Source organism: Psammomys obesus, unplaced genomic scaffold (assembly GCF_907164565.1).
Source record: "Psammomys obesus unplaced genomic scaffold, mPsaObe1.curated_primary_1811, whole genome shotgun sequence".
Classification (NCBI taxonomy): Eukaryota; Metazoa; Chordata; class Mammalia; order Rodentia; family Muridae; genus Psammomys; species Psammomys obesus.
Window position 1 is genome coordinate 7349828 of NW_026591643.1, and position 23598 is coordinate 7373425.

Sequence of the window (23598 nt, forward strand, 5' to 3'; positions counted from 1 at the left end):
ACACACACACACACACACACACACACACACACACACACACACACATATACCTAAGAGTTATCTTTGCTAGCTTTAATTTTATATTTCCCCCAATTAAACTAGTAGTGTTCACATGAGGAGATCTTGTCTCAGTAATTTAAAAAGACAAAAGTTTTCACTTTAGCCTGTGTCCGTTCTAGACGAGCTACTTTCAACTCTTCTGGAGTTGGAATTCTTCTGTTGCTTCCCTAAAGCAGGCTAAAATCAATCTCTTTGAGGTAAAGTAGCTTTCTATTTCATGCTGTAATGGCTGGAATTATGGCAGGAATTATAGCCAGAGCATGCGCAGGAGGTGTGGACCTGGACCTCAACCCTGGCTCTCTACACAGAGGCAGGAGCCTCCTTTGTATAATCAACCCCCTCGTTGGAGCTGCTCTCCGAGTATCCTTGTGCCCATCTGTGAAGCAAGGTACACGGTCTCTAGACAAACTGCCCTGTATTATGCTCTGAGGCATTATAAGACAGAAAAGAAGAACAGTTTTCCCTGGGTCTGAAAACTGAAACATATTCTCTGTACTTAGTCATTGGAGAAAGGGTTATGGGAAAGAAGCTTCCATAGGACTCCATTGCTCTCCCCATTGTCTCCTTTGTCATGGGCCTAGAAACGTGGTGCCTAATTACAAACAGGCAAATAGAAGAGCAAAAATTCTTCATCTTCATACCACTTAAGCATCTATGCTCTCCACTCAGAATGAAACTGTGGTCTAACATCTTGCTATTCAAAGTGGGGGTCACAGATTCAGGAGGTCATTGGATATTCAGGTTTTCAAGTGCCATCTATAACCTACTGAAGTAGAGCCTGAATTTTAGGACATTACCCTTAATGACTAATATGAAAATAAGCATTTCATATGTACTGATATAATTTATGAGTTCAGAATTCTAAAGGGACAAACGGTTTTCAGGTCCAGTATTGATGGTGTGGATTATATGCTTTATTGATCCCAAAGGCACATAGACATATCTGACAAATGGCTCCACTACTTATAAGCTGTGTGCTTTTTGTTACTATGCAATGAACCCCTCTCACCTTGTCTATTAAATTCAGAAACTATGTTAGATATCTGAGGTGGGTAGCTCAGTGATGTGGCTCTTGCTCAGCATTCAAAGGACCCTGAAACCAAAGGACCAAAGAATGTAGAAGAAGGAAAGAATGTAATGGTTACATTACTCTTTCTATATGTGATGGGAGAAATATCTACCCATGCTGCTCACAAACAGACATTGAAAAAAATGGAAAAGCATGCTTCTACAGCATCAGTTATGAACAAAGGAATTTAAAATAGGTCTGAGGATGTGATAAGTTGTTAAGAGTGAAAGGGAAGCAGGAAGCGAGATGACCGAGGCGCAGGCCAGTCAGCCTCACTGTTTCCATGGACCTTCTTGGTGGCCTATGCCATTGCTAGACTCGTCATCTAATATTTCCGATATCATGCTGGAGGGAAGGGAGTAACCTCCCACCGTCCAATGTCACATTTCGTATATATATGATGAGTCCCTCATTCCTGATGAAATATATTTCACTGCAGGACATTCACACAAAAAGAAAAGGGTCATAGATGAATTAACACATTTGAGAGTTTAGTTGTATAAACAAGGCTGTCTTCAGCACTCCAGGGGAAGCTCTGAACTTCTGTTCTTTCTAACTAACATAGCAGCAAGCTCACAGGTCTATCTCCCACAGGCACACACAGCACAAGCGGCAGAGCTTCTGTTTCTGCCTTGACAATGTCATTTAAACTTTCACTAATGTTTGTGCATCCCTCATTAAAGTATGTTCATGTTTGTTACTAAGTGTGGCATTCATTAATATATGTACACTCATTAGTACGTGTGTGCATTTCTTAAATATATGTATAGAGTGGGGAAGAATTGAGAGGATGACCCTAGCCCCAGCACTTACCTCCGAACTAATTGAACAATATACATTCAATATTTGTACTTTATATACATATATATTCTGTATATATACAGAATGTTTTCCTATCCATCACTGAGATTTTGTAATTGATTGTTTACAAGGCACAAACTAGTGAATTTTGATGTACACACACAATACAGATTTTACAACAGAAAAAATATAAAGAAAGAGACTAAGAAAGAAAGCCCCCCCCTTCTTTTTTGACCTCAGGAACCAAATCCCTTTACTATTGTAGGAAGAACTTGTGAGAGTAAAGTTCCCTTCTATAACTAAGAAATACTTATAATAGTAATGGCTGCTTTCTGGTGCTGTGATAATTAAATGATAGTGGTACCTGTGTCATAGACCAAATACTAGAGAGGGGTGGAAAATCCATAACTTACAAGGAATCTTAGGCAAATGCCACCTCTAATATAAGATTTTGTATGAACTAAATGCTGTTTCTGGGTACTGGATTCCTCCATGCCTGACATTCCTATAGCAGCATTCACAGAAGTACATAAAGATGATTCTTCTGTCAGATCAGATTCTAAATACCGGGATGAATAGGGTCTCTGCCATTCTATGATAAATGTAATATAATTAACACAAAAATGCTGACCTACCCATCACAAAGATTTTGAAACTGATTGTTTTCAAGGCTTAGACTAGTACATTTTGAGATCTATCTATTTCCTTTTGTAGGGCTAAATTGATGGCTACTTTGTAATAGGTACTGGAAAAACTTAAACAATATGCTATTCGGAAAAGCCATATACAAGCTACACACACGCTTAAAGATTTAAAAAAAAAAAAAAAAAGGAAAGGGTGAAAAAAGGAAGATCCAGAAATAGAGTATGTAATTAACACAGCAAAGAGAGACTTTTAAAAAGAACCGTTTGGAACAACTTTCCCTTCCTGCGATCTGACTCAGTGTCCTCACATATGGAATAAGGCACCATCACTGATGAAGACCAGCTCTCTTCAGATTCTTAAAGACAGCCCTTTGTCTCACCAAGTGTGGGTGTTTGGGTGCTGATTCTGAAATTCCACCTTTTAATCGGAACTCTCTTGTTTTGCTTTAAGATATGCGCATATGATAAACAGAGCAGATTGGAAACTGCCTTCCTAGTAACTCTATCACGAGCTCATAGTCTTCACAGGTCATTATTGAGACCTGTGACTAAATGTCTGTCACTAGCAGAGCTGCCTTATTTTTTGATGATGGAGCTTTTGCAAAATCTCCTATCTTAATTTGCTCACCTCTTTTCTTAAGCAACTTTTCCTCTGCCATTTCTGAGACCCCAGGCTCAATAATAGCTCCTGGCTGATGTTTATCCTAGCCTCTACAAGCTGTTACCCACATTGACCTTTCTTCCTCCTTGGAATGAAATAGGATGGATAGAAGAGGGGTGGAGTAAAAACAACAAATAAGAAGCTATCAAAGGCCATCAGCTTGTGAGTTTATCTCCCGTCCGCAGGTCTGCTGATTCCCACACTGATCAAAAGATAGCATCTCTCTCTGGGTCATTAATACCAGCACCAGACCAAAAGGAATTAGAAAGAAAGCCTGACCACTAGCTGAGTTTAGGGTTAGTCTGATATGAGACCATAGGCTCTTTACATTTTCACAGCACTTGACATTTTTACTGAAAGCTTTTATGTCCATTCCTGCCCATTTGTACTTGGTTCTTAATCTCTCTCAGAACCAGGAAGTTTCTTAAACATGATCACCCACCCTCCTTGGAAGAAACCACATTTCAATTCCATATGAACACAATGTCTTTCTTTTTCTGTTATTTCATTTCTTCTTCATGTTTTTTTCAACCCCTTGAGCCTTCAAAATATCCCAACTCCCTAATTTGTGTGTATATCTACTTCATCTCTTCAGCCCTTGCAGAGCTGTCACCTGTCTTTAATTACCTCTTGGCTTGTTTTTTATTCTCTTCATCTGTGTTTCTTTTCTCCCAGAGTGTCTGACCATTTCTTCTGCACATTTCCTTCCTCTGATCCTTTTGTTCCACAGTGTAGGCTCACACTAGGCTTACTACTCACATGTTCTGCATAACTTAGTCCTGGAAGGGATTCTAAACATCTCTCCATGTATATGTATTGTGTATGTATATGTATGCAGCCTACATACAGCAGCTTGAGCGAGGTAGCCTCCTGTTGGTAGTGAACCTGGAATTCTCCCATGGAACCTGGCTACTGACTGCAAACTGAGAGTGAGTGTGGAACACATGGCTGTGCCAACCACATGAAATGAAGAAGTAGCATACTCTTATTTTTTTCCTTCAGAACTTAAAATAGAGGGAGCTATGATATTAGAGTTAGGAATCTAAATTTCAGTCTCAGAGAAGGGACTCAGAGAAGTCTCAAATCATGGTGAAATATAGTATACACTAAGCTTCAACTAGTCTATCTTTATACTCATCTTATTCAGAATTAACTTTAAAGCATTTTGTAAAGCAATCCAGGTTGTTCTTTTAGGTTTTTTTTCTTTAAGGGATGAAATTGAAAGTCTTTGATCCGCAGGTATCAGGCTGTATGGTGGGGGGCAGGGAGAACAAAGCAGAGCTGTGCTGTGACATGGCTATAGACAGTGTGGGTTTGGACGTCTCACGCAAGGCAGCTGTCAGGAAAGGAAGCATATGGAAGGATGGCTGTAGAAGTGCCTGCTGGCTACTTGCTAGGCTGGACCAGAGACTACTTGGAAAAAGGAAGAGAAGGAGGAGGAAGTGAGAAATGACAACTGCCTTTGATGGTGAGAAACTTGAGGGCTTCTTGGCAGACACAGGAACCCCTGCCTCTTCTCTTTTCAGGATTTAGCAAGTTTGTGCCCGTTTGGGTCTTCCCTTTAAATTAAGCTGATTCTTATATAACAGAATAGAAACTTGTACATTTGATCATTTATCACAGGTCAGACAGACACTCCAGTAGTTACCATGAGAAATCAACCAGCATCCAAGATACATGGTGGTCATCACCATAACTGCTGCCTGATAAACGAAACCATTCCCAAATGAGGCAAAAGAAGCATGCTTGTCATGAAACTGAGACATGCAAGCATGTGTAGCTCGGATCTGTTCCCTGGGATTTACAGAAACTTTCTTGGACAGGAAAATGCCCTTATAGCTTTCTTCCAAAAGGCACTCTTTGCTACCCCTTCAAAGTTCAGTTCCCATGCCTTGTTCTCAGAGATACTTTTATTCTTCCTTCTAATTCATCTTAAAGGATTTTATGTGGCTATTCTTTGGAAAATACAAGTCTTTCTTAGAATGCTGCTTTGTGAATTAAAATTTACTTTTATTCTTCAATTGTGCATGTCATTGTTTATGCTTGTAAATTACTTCCACAAAGAGAAGCAATGATTTATTTATTTTGTTTCCCCCCTTCTTACAAGCAGCGATAGTAACACTTTGCATTATTATATGACACATTATTATATGACACATCTGTAAACTGTTAAATTTATATAAGCTAGTTTTGTACAATCTCAGCTTTGAGTAATACTTCATCTAGATTGTCCTTTGATTTCTTTCACAGACCTTCCTGTGAAGCTGTATTGAGTTTTGGCTTGAGCACCTGAGCAATGAAAAGAACTAACAATTGGAAGTTCAGGCTGTTAAAACTTCCACTGTGACTGCCAATCACTTCTTTCACTCTTGAATTTTATCTCAACTCTTCCCTTCCCTTGAAACTATTCAATGGATCTCATAATTTTTGCTTCAAATTCCTTTTCTCTTGGATATAATTTCTATCATCTCAAGGTGAAACCTCAAGCACACATAGATCTTCCACTACAGACACCTGATTGACACCCTTATTTTCACACTTTCCATATAACCTTTCCACAATCCTCCAGTGAGGTAAAAAATGTAATTTATTCATTACATACTCCCCTCCTTGCATGATTTAAGGATTTCCTCATGACTGTTAGGAAACAGACTTGGTCTAGCACACCATTTCCTATCATTAATCCTGTATCATCCTTCTCAATGACACACTCTCTCTCATTTCCTGAAGCAACCAACTTTGTTCCCCTCTTAGATTAAAACCATTTCCAGTGCTGACTTCTACTTATCTGCCAAGTATTAGCTAAGTAATACTTCATGTCAGCAGTCAGCTTTCAACCTTACTCTTGCTATCTAGCCCAACAGAGGCATATTTAAAACTCCGTTCAAGCCACAGTAGATTCCACTGTGAATTGTTTCCTTGAAACCTCATATTTATACTTTAAGCAAACACATAACACCCTTGTGACAGCTATGCTTAAGTATCAAGGTATCTGATGTCATGACGTCTCATTTTTACAGCTGATTCTGAACCCTAACTTTCAGTGGGTCTAGCCACTTCATTTTATGGCACTTACTTTTAAGCAGTAAAATATAAGATGAGGTCACTCAAAAATATTTTAATTCATCAAAGTAGCAGTGTATATGATCTCTAATTTCCTAGAAAAGAGGTTTATTTAAGGTTATTTTACTTTTCAGTTTTTCATTTGTGGAAAGGAGAAAATAGGAGTCTCTATTTCACAGTCCCATTGTAAGGGTGCACAAGTTAATAGATGATGGTAGAGGAAATATTTTAGGTGTGTGCTGAATTAATGTTGATGCTAATTATCATAGTTTTTAGCAATAATATTGGTGAAAAGATCAGCAATAATAGTAATATGTTATGATATTTGTGATATCCAAAACAGTGGAAATAAATTTAATAGAGCATAATTCTTAATAAAAAGTGGCCACCAATAAGGATACATGAGGCCTACAGAACACCCAAGAAATTTGACCAGAAAAGAAAATCCTTCCGCCACATAATAATCAAAACAGGAAGTATACAGAACAAAGAAAAAATACTAAAAGCTGCAAGGGAAAAAGGCCAAGTAACATATAATGGCAAACCCATTAGAATCACACCTGACTTTTCAACAGAAACTATGAAAGCCAGAAGGGCCTGGACAGATATCATGCAGACCCTAAGAGAACACAGATGTCAACCCAGGCTACTATACCCTGCAAAACTCTCAGTCCTCATAGATGGAGAAAACAAGATATTCAATGACAAAAACAAATTTCAACAATACCTACACACAAATCCAGCATTACAGAAGACACTGGAAGGGAAAATACAACCCAAGAAAATTAGCTTCTGTCAAGAAAACACAGGAAATAATTAACCTTACTACAGCAAAACAAAAAGCAACCAAGCACACAAACTTATGAACACAGCCAACATCAAAATCAAAGGATCTAACAGCCACTGGTCATTAATCTCTCTCAACATCAATGGACTCAACTCTCCAGTAGAAAGACACAGATTAACAGAATGGATATGTAAACAAAACCCAGCAATCTGTTGCATACAAGAAACACACCTAAGACACAAAGATAGACATTACCTGAGGGTAAAAGGTTGGAAGATGACTTTCCAAGCAAATGGACCCAAGAAACAAGCAGGAGTAGCCATTCTAATATCTGATAAAATAGACTTTCAACCAAAATTAATAAAAAGAGATGAGGAAGGACACTTTATACTCATCAAGGGAAAATTCCACCAGGAAGACATCACAATCCTGAACATCTATGCCCCAAATACAAGAGCACCCACATTTGTAAAAGAAACATTGATAAAATTTAAACCACATATAGATCCCCACACATTAATAGTGGGAGACTTCAACACCCCACTCTCAACAAAGGACAGGTCAACAAAACAGAAATTAAACAAAGAAACAATATCTCTGACAGAGGTCATGAATCAAATGGACCTCACAGACATCTACAGAACTTTACACCCAAACACAAAAGAATTTACCTTCTTCTCAGCACCTCATGGAACCTTCTCCAAAATAGACCATATAGTTGGTCACAAAGCAAGCCTCAACAGATACAAGAAGACTGAAATAATCCCTTGTATCCTGTCTGATCACCATGGAAGAAAGCTGGACTTCAACAACAACAGAAATAGCAAAAAGCCTACACACTCATGGAAACTGAACAACTTGTTACTAAATGACAGCTGGGTCAGGGAAGAAATAAAGAAAGAAATTAAAGCCTTTCTAGAACTCAATGAAAATGAAGACACAACATACCCTAACTTGTGGGACACAATGAAAGCAGTGCTAAGAGGAAAGTTCATAGCACTAAGTGCCTTCAAGAAGAAATTCGAGACAGCTCATTCAAGCAACTTAATGGCTCACTTAAAAACCCTAGAAAAAGAAGAAGCAGACACACCAAAAAGGAGTAGACGGCTGGAAATAATCAAACTCAGGGCTGAAATCAATCAATTAGAAACAAATAAAACAATTCAAAGAATCAATGAAACCAAGAGCTGGTTCTTTGAGAAAATCAACAAGATAGACAAAACCCTTAGCCAAGCTAACTAAAAGGCAGAGAGACACCACCCAAACAACAAAATCAGAAATGAAAAGGGGGACATAACTACAGACACTGAGGAAATCCAAACAATCATTAGGACTTACTTCAAAAGTCTATATGCCACAAAATTTGAAAATCTAAATGAAATGGACAATTTTCTTGATCGATTTGACTCACCAAAGCTGAATCAGGACCAGGTAAATCAACTAAATAGTCCTATATCCCCCAAAGAAATAGAAGCAGTCATCAAAAGTCTCCCATCCAAAAAAAGCCCAGGACCAGATGGCTTCAGCGCAGAATTCTACCAGACCTTCAAAGAAGAGCTAACTCCAATTCTCTTCAAACTATTCCACAAAATAGAAACAGAAGGAACATTACCAAACTCATTCTATGAAGCCACAATCACCTTGGTACCTAAACCTCACAAAGACTCAACAAAGAAAGACAATTTCAGGCCAATCTCCCTTATGAACATTGATGCAAAAATACTTAACAAAATACTTGCAAACCGGATCCAAGAACACATCAAAGATATTATCCACTATGACCAAGTAGGCTTCATCCCAGGTATGCAGGGGTGGTTCAATATACGGAAATCCATCAATGTGATCCACCATATTAACAAACTGAAAGAAAAAAACCACATGATAATCTCCCTAGATGCTGAAAAAGCATTTGACAAAATCCAACATCCATTCATGTTTAAAGTACTGGAGAGATCAGGGATACAAGGCACATATCTAAACATAGTAAAGGTGAAATACAGCAAGCCTATAGTCAACATCAAACTGAACGGAGAGAAACTTAAAGCAATACCTCTGAAATCAGGGACAAGACAAGGCTGCCCACTGTCTCCATATCTCTTCAACATAGTGCTGGAAGTCCTTGCTAGAGCAATAAGACAGTCGAAGGAGATCAAGGGGATACAGATGGGAAAGGAAGAAGTCAAATTATCACTATTTGCAGATGATATGATAGTATATATGAGTGACCCCAAAAACTCTACCAGGGAACTCCTACAGCTGATAAACACCTTCAGCAAAGTGGCCGGATACAAAATTAACTCAAAAAAATCAGTAGCACTCCTGTATACAAAAGACAAAAGGGCTGAGAAAGAAATTAGAGAAACAACACCATTCACAATAGCCACAAATGACATAAAGTACCTTGGCGTAACCCTAACCAAGCAAGTCAAAGACTTGTATGAAAAAAATTTCAAGTCTCTGAAGAAGGAATTAGAGGAAGATACACCAAAAAGATGAGAAGATGGAAAGATCTCCCATGCTCATGGCTTGGCAGGATTAACATAGTAAAAATGGCCATCTTACCAAAAGCAATCTACAGATTTAATGCAATTCCCATCAAATTGCCAACACAATTCTTTACAGCCCTGGAAAGAAAAATTCTCAACTTCGTATGGAATAACAAGAAACCAAGAATTGCTAAAACAATCCTCTACAATAAAAGATCCTCTGGAGGTATCTCCATCCCTGATCTCAAGCTGTACTATAGAGCAACAGTTATAAAAACTGCATGGTACTGGCATAGAAACAGAATGGTGGATCAATGGAATCGAACAGAAGACCCAGAAATAAACCCACACACTTACGGACACCTGATTTTTGACAAAGATGCCAAAACCATACAATGGAAAAAAGATAGCATCTTCAACAAATGGTGCTGGTCCAACTGGATGTCTACATGTAGAAAAATGCAAATAGATCCATACTTATCACCCTGCACAAAACTGAAGTCCAAGTGGATCAAAGACCTCAACATAAAACCAGACACATTAAATCGGCTAGAAAAAAAAGTGGGGAATACCCTAGAACTCATTGGTACAGGAGAAAACTTCCTGAACAGAACACCAACAGCACAGGCTCTAAGAGCAACAATCAATAAATGGGACCTCATGAAATTGAAAAGCTTCTGTAAAGCAAAGGATACCGTCATCAAAACAAAGCGACTGCCTACAGATTGGGAAAGAATCATCACCAACCCTTTATCTGACAGAGGACTCATATCCAATATATATAAAGAACTAAACAAGCTGAAAAGCAACAAACCAAGTAATCCACTTAAAAAATGGGGAACAGAGCTAAAGAGAGAATTCTCTGCAGAGGAATATCGAATGGCAGAGAAGCACTTAAAGAAATGCTCAACCTCATTAGCCATTAGGGAAATGCAAATCAAAACAACCCTGAGATTTCACCTTACACCCATCAGAATGGCCAAGATGAAAATCTCAAGGGACAACACATGCTGGAGAGGTTGTGGAGAAAGGGGAACCCTTCTCCATTGCTGGTGGGAATGTAAACTGGTACAACCACTCTGGAAATCAATCTGGCGCTTTCTCAGACAACTAGGAATAGCGCTTCCTCAAGATCCAGCCATACCACTCCTAGGCATATACCCAAAAGAGGCGCAAGTACACAACAAGGACATTTGTTCAACCATGTTTGTAGCAGCTTTATTTGTAATAGCCAGAAGCTGGAAACAACCCAGATGCCCCTCAACTGAAGAATGGATGCAGAAACTGTGGTACATCTATACAATGGAGTATTACTCAGCAATGAAAAATAAGGAAATCATGAAATTTGCAGGTAAATGGTGGGACCTGGAAAGGATCATCCTGAGTGAGTTGACCCAGAAGCAAAAAGACACTCACGGTATATACTCACTCATATAAACATACAGTATAGAATAAACCCACTAAAAGCTGTACATCTAAACAAACTAAGCAAAAGAGAGGACCCTAACTAAAATGTTCAATCCCCATCCTGAAAGGCAAAGAGGATGTACATCAGAAGAAAACGAAAATAGGAAACAACCTTGGAACCCGCTACAGAGGGCCTCTGAAAGCCAGAAGAAAACAGGAAACAACCTTGAAACCTGCCACAGAGGGCCTCTGAAAGCTTCTGCAGTATAGACTGTCAAAGCAGATGCTGAGCCTGATGGCCAACTGATGGGCAGAGTGAATGGAATTTTATGTAAGAAGTGGGAAATAGTAAGAGCTGGAGGGAACGGGAACTCCACAAGCAGAGCAACAGAACAAGATAATTTGAACACAGGGAACTTCCCAGAGACTCATACTCCAACCAAGGACTATTTGTGGAGATGACCTGGAACCCCTGCACAGGTGTAGCCCATGGCAGTTCAGTGTCCAAGTGGGTTACATAGTAATGGGAAGAGGGACTGCCTCTGACATAATCTGATTGGCCTGCTCGTTGATCACTTCCCCCTGAGGGGGAGCAGCCTTACCAGGCCACAGTAGAGGACAATGCAGCCACTTTTGATGAGAACTGATAGACTAAGATCAGAAAGAAGGAGAGGAGGACCTCCCCTATCAGTGGACTTGGGGAGTGGCATGCATGCAGAAAGGGGAGGGAGGGTGGGATCGGCAGGGGAGGAGGGAGGGGCTTATGGGGGGATACAAAATGAATAAAGTGTAATTAATAAAAAAAATAAAAGATTTAAAAAAAAAAGTGGCCACATTGACTTTCCCATCTCAATAAATGCTACTGTTGACAAGATGATGGGTTGGGTGATATGTGTTACTGCTGATTCTGATGGTCTCTACAGTGAGAAGGAGGACTCTGTTTTGTAATGATAGCTTACTCCCTTTTTAATGAGTAATTGTATACAATAAAGGGGACTTTTGTTGCTCAAAGAAAATCTACTTTTATACTTGGATAAAGTCTTCTCACTATACCCTCAAAAAGATCTTTATAAAAGTATAAATAAACTTCATCCCAGTGCATCTTTCCTGAATGACCCGGCTTTCTTCAATTGTCCAAGAAAGCCCTTTATATCAATTCTGCATGCTGATTCTTTGTATAACGTGATCAAACCAAGACATTGTTCTGTCTTTTTTTCCATTGAATATATGTTTCTTTTAATTAGTCATGTACTACTGTATCACTAACAGAGAAAAAGTCTTTATGATTTTACTAGGACAAAAAAGCAATTTCTAAAAAGCTCTACTGAGATTTAAGGAGCTTATGTATGCCTGTGTAGATAGACAAATAGAGAGAGAGAAGGGGAACAGTGAAGGACACAGATGCCTTAGAAGCATTTGGGAAAATGTTAATGCAGAATGTTTCTAGGTGATAAGATTTTTATTTTTTATTAATTACATGCCATTAGTTTTGAAATTTCAGAATAGCATCTATAGTATACTTAGCTTTCAATAAACTAAAAGACAAATTGATTAAAAAAAGATTCATTAGGTTTACTAACATGAAATGAAAATATATGCATAGGTTTACTAACTTTGAAATGAAAATATATGCATAGACATAGAAGAGGAGGGTAAAACAAATAACAATCACACCTTAGTGGAAAAGCTACCGATGGAATACAATTTGATGGCTTCTAATTTCCCCATGGAGAGTATTGGGAAACACAAGAGGGTTCTGCTCCACCATGTCCATACTTTCCTCCCCAAGCCTGGACTCTTCACCAGTGACTGTAAATATACAGACTGTAAATATATCTGCCCCATACCTGAAAGTCATTTGAAAGACTTGGCCTTGGTTTACGTGCTGGGTCCGGTTGTTGTAGCCATGGAGCATCTCTCCAAAGAGGGTGTCATTGAATTTGGAGTCCGGTTTGAGGCACTTGGGACCCTCACAGACATCCGAGAGCATTAGACAGGATTTCCCATCTGGAGCCAGCTTGTACTCTTCCACACACCTGCACACCAAGACAGCTGAGGGTTAACTTCACATGCTAGGTGCACCCACTGACAGTGACCTAAACCAGGGGCTCCTTTGCCTAAAAACAGGTCATAGTTTAAGCATGGAGATGGCTAATTTGGTTGAAATCTATCTAGGGCACAGGTCTCTAGAGAGAATCAGATTAATCCTGAAAATTGATAAATTAAAGGAAAGTCATTTGTGACTCTTTAAAGGAGCTGAGGGAGACACCAGTAAGCACAGCCACACATAAAAAAGGCTTAAAAGCAGTTTCCCACAAACATACTGATTTAGAAAGCACGACAGACCAATTCACAGGGAATTATCAACTAGTTTCCCAAATAAGCATCTATTCCCAGTCTATCTGTCAACCAAGGTTGAATGCACTAGGAAAAGTTAAAGTTTTCATTGCCCTTGTAGCAGAGGTGACCCGTCAGGATCATGGACAGTGCACACAGTTGCAGAGACAACTCCTGCTCAGTCATCAGTGTTAGTAGTCTCCCCTTGTCGCTCAGTGTCTGACAGCCACATGAACCCTCGACATGCCTTTGAAATAGGGACGGGCTCCTTTGTGGACCAAACAGATATCAGAATGGAGAGTAGAAATAAGAGTTTCAACTTAAATATGTTTTCAGTGTTTTCAGTAGACAACAATGAGTTAGTGAGGTAGGAGAAGAGGAACACTAGTCTCCACACCTGAAAATTAACACAGAAACTTTTTTTGAGTATATGTCCTTTAAATAGTATACAGTATATAGCAATTTTTGAGTATATGTCCTTTCATAGTTCTTTTATAGATTTAAATACAGAGTATCTGTGCAGAAATCAATAATCAGGTAAGAGAATAATCAGCATAATTGGAGAGACCCAACAAATGTGTTTGAAAGACTTGGCCTTGGTTTATGTGCTGGGTCTGGTTGTTGTAGCCATGGAGCATCTCTCCAAAGAGGGTGTCATTGAATTTGGAGCCCGGTTTGGGACCCTCACAGACATCTGAGAGCATTAGACAGGATTTCCCATCAGGAGCCAGCTTGTACTCTCCCACACACCGGCCCGTGAGCATGAGAAAGTCACTTAACTGCTTTGGTTCCTGGGGAGACCCTCCCATCTGGCCATTTCTCACTGGTACATCATGGGATCACATGATATGTTGACTACAAAAATAAAGCGTCATTGAACCTATGAAGTTCATTACAGTAGTAGCAATCATGGGGGTATTTCTATGTACTAAGTCTGCCCTATCCACTGGTCAAATCATGTGTTAATTTTAGCATAATGAGTAAAATTAATATCACCTCCCTCACTGAAAACATTAGAAAAATAAGGATTCAAAGGTGAACCATATCACTGTGAGGGGCAAATCTGGCATTCAAGTTCAAGTCTGTTTAGTAACCAATCATTGTTTGCAAGCCTAGTACTCTCCAAATCTAGTATTTTCTATTTACATTTGAGCCTGGTTAGTGTTCCATTTGAAGCATCACGCAGCATGTAGGCTCTCATTTGTCTTTCCTCTCAGACACAGTGGAGATTACTCAAATTTGGGAGTAAGGTGACTTAGGAACTCATAAGACAATGAGTGCAGTAGTTTGGCTGGAATACGTAGCCATGTAGCCAGGAGTTGTAGCTGACGAATGCTCAATACATGGAGCCTACTTGAAGGCAGAAAATGGACAAGTTGCATTGAAAAATTGATTCAAGACCACTCCAATGAAACGCCATGATACTCTATGCATAAAGCAAGCTGTCACTCTTTTGCGACTTCCTGCTGGTCCCTCAGAGTACTTCATGGAGGCTTTGGTTACCTGTCCGTAGGTCACAAGTTCATACACAAAGTACAGCAGAGGGCCCCCAGAAAGAGGCCAAGTCCAGGATTCTTGCTGAAATCTATTCCTCATCCACCCTCTCCTCCACATCTGTTAGGCACAACTAAATTCCCTTCAACACAACTTCAACACAGGTGAGCCGAATGGACACCAGAGTACAGACCAGATTGCAGTTCCTCAGTTAAGTCTAATTGCACCCGTGATCCCAGAAGGCTCCAAGTCAGTATGAACAAGTGGTTTACTGAGTAAACCGAGTAGGATTTACTCTTCAGTATTCTTTCTTTACCCACTCGTCCACAAAATTCCTGCACAATTGTGAGTAAATACATGCTTGCTGGAGATGTGTAAACAAAATCAATGTGTGTAAAGTAAAACGTGGAGCTTTTCCCTACCACAGGCTTCCTTTACTGCTCTCATCACTGTTATCTGTTATATAACCTATTAAAATGTTTCCAACTTTTTAAAATACATATTTATATACGAATATCACATATAATATACATAGAGATGAAATCACAAATGTATCCTTAATTATAGACATAAAAATCAGAACGTATTTTCATAAGATATGCATTTGTACCTAATGTTGTTAGAGATATTTTTTCAAGCCATTGACTTATGGATCTGTCTCTAAAATGGTTATTTGGCACTGTACAGTACAAATGCACCATAATGCTTTTAACTAATTTTTATTGATGGGCACTTTGGCCGTTTGTAGCTATTTGTTATTGCAAATACTGCCAGAATGAAGATCTTTGTAGATATATCACTGTGCACATGTTTATAATCTGTAAGACAGATTCTTAGAAGAGGGATTGCTGGGTCAATGGTTTATGAATTTTAAAATTTTGATAGATCTACTAAATGGCCATCTGTAGAAGCTCTACCACTTTACAATCCCATCATTGATAAATGAGGAACTTTATTTTTCTATATCGTCTATGTTCATGATTGTCAGTCTGAGATGGGAAAAATAACTCATTCCTCCTCAGATTTGCATTTCCTTGATGCTACAGCCCTTTCTATTTCTCTCTCTGTGAATGATTTTTGTGCTTTGACCATTTTGCTTTTATAATTTTTGTCTCTTTCTCATTGATTTGTACGTGCTGTGTGTATTTTCTGGATGGTGACTCTACTGTACATACGTTTTCAAACATTTTTCTACTCTGGGCTTGTATTTTAGTCTTTATTTAGATGTCATAGAACCTCTGTGAACTGAGTTTTATGCAATGTTTAGAAAGCCACAGGATAATACAATTGCCTTTTTGTATATTAGTCTAGTATTTTTAACATTTCTCCATCTTTAGCTATCTCATGTGCATGGAATATATTTTGTGTGTGGTAGGAATAATTATTTCACCTTCTTTCTATTTTTTGAGAATTCCAACCATCTATATGATGTGTTGGTTTCAAGTTTACCCACAGAGGATTGGTTCTTTGAATTCAATGACTTTTAAAAAGGTTAGACAATCACCAAAAGGATCCATCTATTCACAAAACAACTTGAATTATCATTTTATCATATACTAAGTATAAATGTATAGTCAGCATGCACAGTTGAGTTTATTTTTATCAAATATCTATTATATAGATATATAACATTTATGTATTATATATAACATTTATAATATTTCTGTAATACACATTATATAAATATATAATATTTATCTAATATCTATATCTAAAATAGGTGGTTATGAGCCATCCAACATGGGTGCTTGGAATCAAATGCCTGTCCTCTGCAGGAGCAGATCTTAACCACTGAGCCATCTCTCCAGCCCCTGGAAGTAGAGTATTGCTGGGGATTGCTTATACTGTGTCAGAGATCATATCTTGCAGCCATTACACTCTGTTCTATTCCTGGACATGCACTATAGCATATATATATACTCACACACACACACGTAAGTTACAGAGCACATAAAAAGCTTACACCTCATATCATACTCCATCAGTGCGGGAAGTCAAGGCATAAACTCAAGGCAGGAACTGAGAGGCAGGACGTGAAGCAAGTGCCATGGAGCGGTGCTGCTTACTGCCTTGCTCAGTTGGTTTTCTCATGCTCCACAGAACTAGTTTCCAAGAGACAACAGCATGTACAGTAATTGACTGGAGAAACCATGCATCCTACAGACGGGTGTCTGCATGGAACAGAGAGTCACCGACAATAACCTCTTCCATGTGATCTGATTTTTGGAGACCATATGTTACTGACAAATACTGTAAGATGGATAAGTGCTGTCAAATAAAAGATAGGTTTATGCATGCTTCTCATTTGGTGGATGGTTAATTTGTTTTAGCAGCAAAGCTTATCTCATCCTGAGGATTGCCGCAACTTCATAGTTTAGAATCTTCCAAGTATCTATGTCCATTCATCAAATATTTTCTAAAATTTTCACTGAATTTTCAGATTGTTTTTATAATAATTTTTGTTATTGGAATACTGATAGAATTTATGGGAGACATTATACTTTCAAGATTATAGCTATACATCTTGTATATCTAGGTCAATGGTGTTTCATTCTGGATTCTGCCACTCAGAAACTGTGTGACCTTAAAAAAACTGGCTACCCTTTCGGTATCCCTTTTGCTTATGTGTAATGTAGCCTGTGACTTATAGTGCCACTGTACAGAAGAAATGCACTATGTTTATATTTCAAAATATAAAGCTTTTATTATCATAATCTCCTCCATTTCAGAAATGTTCTAATTGGGTCTTCTATTATAATAATAAAACACTATGGCTAAAAGAACTTTGAGAATAAAGAGTTTATTTAAGTTTACACCTCAATCCTACTCCATTACCAAGGGAAGTCAAAGCATAAACTCAAGGCAGGAACAGAGAGGCAGGAACTGGAGCAAGTGCCATGGAGGGGCGCTGCTTACTGCCCTGCTCCCCATGGCTTGCTCAGTGTGTTTTCTTACAGTCCACAGAAGCCCTCCCCAGAGACAGTGCCATCCACAGGGAGGTAAGCCCTTCCACATCAACCATCAACCCAGAAAATGCCCCTTGGTCACAAGGCCAGTCAATGGAGGCACTTTCTCAACTGTGGTGCCCTCTTCCCAGTTTTTGTGCCGTTGACAGACCAACCAGAGCAAGGACTGTGATCACTTCTCACTTACATCTTCTCTTATGCTTCCTCACTAGTTATCTGTGGTTTGAGAAAAGATGCTGATAATTTTCGTCCAATCAAACTAATTAGTTTCGAAATGTCTACCATAATTTCCTAGTGATGTGGCCTCGTATTTGAGTGTCAGGATGATAGCAAAAGCTGAACAATTCTCCTCCTTGTTTCTTGCAGTTATATATATTTAGTTCTCTTGTTTATACATTTTCTTCCAGTTTACATTTCCTACATATTCATGATTTCAACTCGGAATTTATGTTTTGTAAGACTATGATACATTTTATCAAGATTTCATGTGTGTTTCTATAGCGCTGCACATAGTATTCTCATTAAATATATTTATCTTTTCTGTGTCCACAGTTATGTCCTTGTTCACTGTTTGTTTACTTCTCATGTATTTATCTGAGATCCCTCCCTGTCTCTTTCTTGAACAAGCTTTCTGCATTTTATTGATGTGTCTTTTCCCTGCTTTATTTAATCTACTCCTGTTTCCTGTTTTCTCCTTCCTCCAATGTCCATCCCATTTATCTTTCTGAGTGAGGATTGATCATCTTACCCAGGGTCCTCCTTGCTTAGCTTCTTTAAGTATACAGATTTTAGTATTTTTATCCTATATTATATTTCTAGTATCCACTTATGAGTAAGTATATACCGTGTGTGTTTTTCTGCTTCTGGGATAACTCACTCAGGATGATATTTTCTAGTTCCCATATTTGCCTGCAAATTTTATAATTTTCTTGTTTTTAATTGCTGAGTAGTATTCCATTGTTTAAATGTACCACAATTTTTGTATCCATTCCTCCACTGAGGGACATCTGGGTTGTTTCCAGGTTCTGGCTATTGCGAATAATGCTGCTATGAATAATGCTGCTATGAACATGGTTAAGCAAATGTTCTTGTTGTGTACTTGAGCATATTTTGGATATATGCCTAGGAGTGGTATTTCTGGATCTTGAGGAAGCACTTTCCTAATTGTTTGAGAAAGTGAAAGATTGATTTCCACAGTGGTTTTTACAAATTTACATTCCCACCAACAATGGAGGAGGGTTCCCTTTTCTCCACATCCTCTCCAGCGTGTATTGTCACTTGAGTTTATTTCATTTACCACTGCCTTTATTTGGATCAGTTCCTTCCTGCTGCTCTCTTTATTTTGTTTAACAATATGTTTTCTTTTTCTTTCTGAATCCTGAGTCAGATGCTTCATTTGTTTATTTTCAGTCTTTCTAGCTTCTTAGTAAATTCCATGGAGCTCCTGACTGCAGCTTTGCCTTCATGTTGCCAGTCTGATGCATGGCCTTTTTTACTTCTAAGGATGTCATAATTTCAGCTTGATGTCTTTTTCATACCCAGGTGGTACTTAGAACTTTCTTTTTCTCCTTCCTACTCAGTCTTTGTGTCTTCCTCTCTGTCTCTCTCTCTGTCTCTCTCTGTCTCTCTCTGTCTCTCTCTCTCTCTCTCTCTCTCTCTCTCTCTGTGAGAGTGGCTACACTCAGGTGTTGAATTGTACCTTCCATCATGCTTGAGGCAGGCTCTCTTATTGTTGGCCATTGTGCATACCCGGCGAGCTAGTCCTTGAGATTCTGGAGTTCTCTCTTGCCTAACTGTAAGGGCAGTAAGATTACAGACAGGCAATACTGTATCAGAGATTATGTGGGTTCTGGAAATCTAAACTCAGGTCCTCACTTGAGACATATCTACATTATAGGAGACAGGAAGGCTTTGTTTTGTTGTTTTTCTTAAATTTCAAAATAGATCCATTCCCTTTTTATTGTTAATTCATAATGGTCTAGGATCCCAGTCTAAGAAGGTGGCATGTATAATATACTTTGGAAAATTTATTGAAATTTTATACTAGCTCACTTAAGGGAGACACAAGGTATCAAGTTCAGAGTTTGGAGCTAATTACTCCTGATTTCAAATAGAGGCTGTGCTATCACCATCCATATGACCTTGATCAAGTCTATTAGCTGTTCCAGATTCAGTGTCATAATTTATTAAGTGAGCATAATTATGGCCCTCCTCAAAAGGATGATGTGAGAATTAACGATAACTTGGAGACGATATAAAACACACTTCTTATATAGCAGAAGAAAGTGTGCCACCCATTATACTTCCATGAGTATTGTCATTTGCCCACACTAGTCCAGCTCTACTTTTCTGGGAGTATAAGTCCTAGGCTCTACCTTCTTTCTAGATCCAAGTTTCCCAAAGTTACAATTCATTCTTTGTTTTTCTTTTTGCCAAAATATAAAATTAAGAACTTATGTGCTATTCATTATGAATGAATGATATGCACAATTTATAAGGGTAACTAATATGCATGATATATAAGCAAAATACCTGCACTTATAACCTCATATATGTGTGTATACAAAGCTTAATCCTGTATTCACTACTGACAGGATTCTCTCTCTCTTCTCTCTTTCTCTCTCTCTGTGTGAGTGTGCATATATGTACAGGTGTGTATGTGAGAGAGAGTGAGAGAGTGAGAGAGAGAGAGAGAGAGAGAGAGAGAGAGAGAGAGAGAGAGAGAGGATGATCTCAGGTGTTGATCTACCCCCTTCCATTATGCTTGAGACAGGGTCTCTTATTTTTGGCCACTGTTTATACCAGGGTAACTAGATGCACAAATATTTTATACCGGATTTACTATGTAAAAGCTATAATAGGTAGAATAATGGCTCAGAAAATGCTTATATACTGGTCGTCAAACCTGTTGCTATGCTTGGACACAATACTCCAAAGGCTCATGTGTTCAGCCTGTGATTAACCAGCCAGGGGTTTATGGAACTCCTGAGAGGCAGGGACTAGTGGGAAGAAAGGTAGGCTTCTGGAGAGGAATGTCTTTGGGTGAAATATTGAGGCCCTAGCCTTTGTTTCTTTCTTTTGTTTTCCTGCTCTTATGAAGTAAGCATTCTTCCTTTTCTGTCTCACTCATCGGCCAATCATGTACTGTGCAGTTAGTGACATGGCCTAAACAACAGGGCCATTTATCCAAAGACTGAAACCTCTAAGACCATGAGTCCAAAAGAGCCACATGGCGAAATAAGCCCTTATCTTTTAAAACAAGGGAAACAAGGAATGTATCAGCACCCCCAGCAGCTAGGAAATGCAGGAGGAAGGCTACTCTAATTCTCCAGAATAGAGCCAGATTTGCCTGTGCCTAGTTTCCAAAATTCTGACAGTAAGAGCTGTAGGGTAATAAGCTTGTACGGTTTTTAGTCAGTGAGTTTGTGGTGATACCACAAAGCCAATAGCAGGGGCCCCATCTTGGAGAGGTATTGCTCTGTTCTTGTCAAATGAGAAAAGCAAGTAATAGAGACAAGAAGGAGCTACTCAACAATGGTGTTAGGAGGTGGACCCAGGCTGTCATACAAGCTCTGTGTGATTGTATGTGGATGTGAGTCTATGTGCACAGTTTTAACATCAAAACTGTAGATTGTAGGGATTTTTTTAAATTTTTGCTTGGGAGATAGAAAGGATTACGGCTCAGCAAGAAAGGAAGGAGAGAGAGAGAGAGAATAAAACAGCCTGGGGTAAACTCTGTAAGACCCTTATAGACACAGGGCAAAAAAAGATTCACAAAAGCAAATTATCCTTTGAGTTTTGAAATGTGAACAATGCCCCCCTCACCACCACCACCAAGGCAACCTACTATCTGGGAAGATTTATGTGAGGTTCTGTTTAGCTGTTGCTTTCTTTTTAATTTTTATTTTTGTATGATGCCACATAATTATATGGCTTCTTTAGAACATTCTGTTATCTAGGAGGGCTTTCCTACAAAAATTTGAGCAAGTATAGGGTCACAGGAAAACAGCCAAGATCTGCATGAAAGTATGTATTTATACATATGCCAAATGCAAAATATAAAGTAGGTACAGACACAGAGTGGACATTTAAATGTTTAAAGCAAGGACTGTGCTACATTTCACATGCTTGTCACATTGGAAGGAATAAAGAGCTGGGTGGAAATTTGTAAAGAGTCCCATAAAACTTTCTTCATGTCTGGTCAACAGCATGTTTATTTATTTAACCTTCATAGTAATATAGAGAAATAGATATTTGGATTATTTTTTAATTTATTTTTTTATTGGTTACATTTTATTTACTTTGTATCCCAACTGTAGCCCTGTCCCTCCTCCCCTCCCAATCCCATCCTCTCTCCCTCATCTCCTCCCATGCTCCCCCCCCCCAAGCCCACTGATAGGGGAGGTTCTCCTCCACCTCCATCTGACCCTAGCCTATCAGGTCTCATCAGGACTGGCTGCATTGTCTTTCTCTGTGGCCTGGTAAGGCTGCTCCCCACTCAAGGGGAGGTGATCAAAGAGTCAGGCACTGAATTCATGTCAGAGACAGCCCCTGTTCCCATTACTAGGGAACCCACTTGGACACTGAGCTGCCATGAGCTACATCTGTGCTAGGGTTCTAGGTGTCTCCCTGTATGGTCCTTGTTTGGAGTGTCAGTCTCAGAAAAGAACTTAATTTTTTTGGTTCTGTTGCTCTCCTTGTGAAGCTCCTGTCTCCTCCTGGTCTTTCTATCTCCCCCTTTCTTCAAAGATTCCCTGCACTCTGCCCAAAGTTTGGCTGTGATTATCAGCATCTGCTTGATACTTTGCTGGGTTTAGTCTTTCAGAGGCCCTCTGAAGTAGGCTCCTGTCCTGTTCCCTGTTTTTTCCCTCTTCTGATGTCTGTCCTGTTTACCTTTCTGAGTGAGGATTTTGGATTCTTGCATTGCCATTAGAAGTCTTAGGCTTGGATGGCTGACTTCTTTGAAGAAGGCCAAATGGCTACTCGGAAAAACTAGGACACTGGTTCTAGTCATCTCACTCCAAATCCAGCATCGTTTCCATGTCAGCATAAACTGCCCTCTCTAATCATCTTTATCTTTTCAAACAAACAAACAAACAAGCCAAGAGCCAATAGAAAAAAAATAAATTTTTCCACAGAGGGAGACAATGCAGCCAGTCCTGATGAGACCTGATAGCCTAGGGTCAGATAGAAGGAGAGGAGGACCTCCTTTATCAGTGGACTAGGAAGGGGCATAGGAGAGAAGAGGGAGCGAGGGTGGATTGGGGGAAGACGAGGGAGAGAGCCACAGCTGGTCTACAAAGTAAATAAATTGTAATAAATAATAATAATAAGTATCACTTTTTGTAGATGATATGATAGTATACATGAGGAACCCCGAAAATTCAACCAGAGAACTCCTTCAGCTGATAAACACCTTCAGCTATGTGGCTGGATAGAAAATTAACTCAAAAAAAGCAGTAGCCTTCCTGAATACAAAAGATAAAAGTGCTGAGAAAGAAATTAGGGAACAACACCCTTCACAATAGCCACTAATAAGATAAAGTACCTTGGTGTGACTCTAACTAAGCATGTGAAAGACCTGTTTGAAGAAAACTTCAAGTCTCTGAAGAAAGAAATTGAAGAAGATATCAGAAGATGGAAAGATCTCCCGTGCTCATGGATCAGTAGGATTAACATAGTGAAAATGGACATCTTGCCAAAAGCAATCTACAGACTGAATGCAATTCCCATCAAAATACCAAAACAATTCTTTACTGAGCTTGAAAGAACAATTCCTAATTTCATAATAAAAAACAAACAAACAAACAAACAAACAAACAA

The 23598-nt window shown here is 39.0% G+C and overlaps 1 protein-coding gene across 3 annotated transcripts in view; it reads right to left on the reverse strand.

Moving 5' to 3' along the window:
- The window catches only part of Astn2 (astrotactin 2), a 1010996-nt gene that overhangs the window by 361370 nt on the left and 626028 nt on the right, over positions 1 to 23598 (reverse strand). For all 3 annotated transcript variants that reach the window (XM_055611729.1, XM_055611728.1, XM_055611727.1), the window contains one exon: positions 12826 to 13014. In XM_055611729.1, coding sequence (XP_055467704.1) covers positions 12826 to 13014 — 189 coding nt within the window. The remainder of the gene's footprint in view (positions 1 to 12825; positions 13015 to 23598) is intronic.